This window comes from Trichinella spiralis, assembly GCF_000181795.1.
Source record: "Trichinella spiralis strain ISS 195 chromosome Unknown Scfld6626, whole genome shotgun sequence".
NCBI lineage: Eukaryota > Metazoa > Nematoda > Enoplea > Trichinellida > Trichinellidae > Trichinella > Trichinella spiralis.
In genome coordinates this window covers 1-1,805 of record NW_003533565.1, presented here as the reverse complement: position 1 = coordinate 1,805, position 1,805 = coordinate 1, and the positions used below count along the sequence as shown (strand labels likewise).

At 43.6% G+C, this 1,805-nt stretch overlaps 1 protein-coding gene across 1 annotated transcript; it reads left to right on the top strand.

Annotated features, from left to right (window-relative positions):
* The first annotated feature begins 620 nt into the window (after positions 1 to 620).
* Tsp_15245 (hypothetical protein) lies at positions 621 to 1,336 on the top strand. The gene is made up of 2 exons (XM_003366068.1): positions 621 to 725; positions 953 to 1,336. The coding sequence occupies exons 1-2, from the start codon at positions 621 to 623 to the stop codon at positions 1,334 to 1,336; spliced, it is 489 nt and encodes a 162-aa protein (XP_003366116.1).
* The last annotated feature ends 469 nt before the right edge of the window (positions 1,337 to 1,805 follow it).

The following is a 1,805-nucleotide window of genomic DNA, read 5'->3' as shown; positions in this document are numbered from 1 at the left end:
GACAACGCCCGTCGATATGTCGACCGTTTTTCGGCATACCAGTGGCCCAGCCGTCGCCGTTTGCCAGCGCCCCACGGAAGCGCGTCTGGAAATCGACCCTCCACCCCGTCGCAGTGGAAACGGGCAAAACTGCGGGCGGCCGCGGTCGCAAGCCCCGTCAAAAGCCCCCTTCTAAAGGCTCGTCGTACTGCCCGCCTAAAAGTTAAAACGTACCCAAAGCCGCTGGCCGTTTAGTTTCACCATTCGTTGAAAAAACAAACAAAGAAATGAAAAATTCTGGCTGTTTCTTGTTTATTTTTTTTCTGGTTGGTTTTTTTTAGGCAAAAAAAAAATTCCACTCATGTACCTGGCTGATCAGAATTTGCCAATGTATTATACAGTATCCTTGCAGAGGTTTAATTTTGTATAATTTGTCGCGTTGTGAACAGTGTCAATGGTATATTGTTTTTCTACTTTGGTGTTGGTGGTGGTTTGGGTGGGGCTTTCTTTTTTCGTTCGGTGGAATTGAGACGCTGTGATTTATCGATTTTATCTGCGACGACACAGAGCCAACGTCGGTAGGGTTTTCTGCTTGTAAGTCAGGTAAAAGTAGAAATTTTACCAATTTTGTTCGCTGTACAATGGGAACGTCGGTTGACAAATACTCCACCAGACGAGGACGAACAGTTCGTGTGGGGAACAATGGAAATTTGGAAATTCACCTGAAGAGAAGAATTGTTGTTGGCGTTCGGTGTGCCGTTTGAGAATTCCCAATTTTGGAAGCTGAAGGAAGGATTTGGTGGGTTCCGGGGTTCCAAAGAAGGATCAATTTCGATCAATTGGATTGCCCGTTTTGGATTTGGGTTTTCGTGCCGGGCCCGGCTATTTGTGCTTTTCCCGAAAAAGTAGTTAGTGGACGACGGAAAATTTTTTGGCAAAATGGGCAGAATTTGGCGAAAAAGTTGAAATCCAGGCGCTCGTAGTGGAAGATTGCTTTGTCTCTGCAAAGAGTCAAAGGCTCTCTGCTGGGGTTGAAAGTGAACAAGCGAGTTTTGTTGTGAAGAAAAAGTACCGCGGTCTAGTTGACGGCTGCAGCTTGTCGAAAATTCCACTGCTGCTTCATTTCACTTGGACCACCACGCCCTTGGGCCGTTGGGCCCTGGGAAACGTTGATTCGCCCGTAATTGCGAAACAAAAGCCAACGGCCAACGTTCCGACGGCAAAAAGTCACACAAAACGCATCGACTTTCATACTTGCTTTTCGCCGCGTTGCTTCTCCAAATCGTTCACTTTAGTGGAATCACTTGTCAAGTTGGATTACATGAGCAAAATCTTCGCCCCATCTATCCCCAACTGAAGTTGATTCTGGTGACGCTTATGATTCGATCTCAGGTAAACAAAATTTCCATTAATACAAAGCTTAATTAATTTAGGATTCCTTTTTCACAAGTAAGAATTTTTTTTGTATGAAAACTAACATAATAATTGTCACATATCCATAATACCTAACTTATTCGTCAATGAAATTGGATCAGATTAGAGTGATGCATTTGGTTCAATGTATCCTTTGTCATTATTATATGAACAACATTATTGGTTTCATGGAATGAGTTAATCCCAATATGAAAATGGTCATTATACCCCCGTTCGGCACGGCAGTGAAGAATCACTCAATTTGTTGTGGACAAAATTTCGGTAGATTGGATGATTCGGGTCCTTTACGAAACAACAGGGCAGAAGGAGGTTGCATTTGACTATAAGCAAAGTAAAAAAAAAATTTTAACATCGCCTGGGGACATCTTCCTCAGTTCCAGGAGGAATCCACC

Bases quoted from the DNA above. Each gene is read 5' to 3' on its own strand.
- Tsp_15245 (XM_003366068.1), top strand. From the start codon at position 621: ATGGGAACGTCGGTTGACAAATACTCCACCAGACGAGGACGAACAGTT. The intron at 726-952 runs GTTCGGTGTGCC...GTTGAAATCCAG, and splicing joins AGAGAAGAATTGTTGTTGGC to GCGCTCGTAGTGGAAGATTG.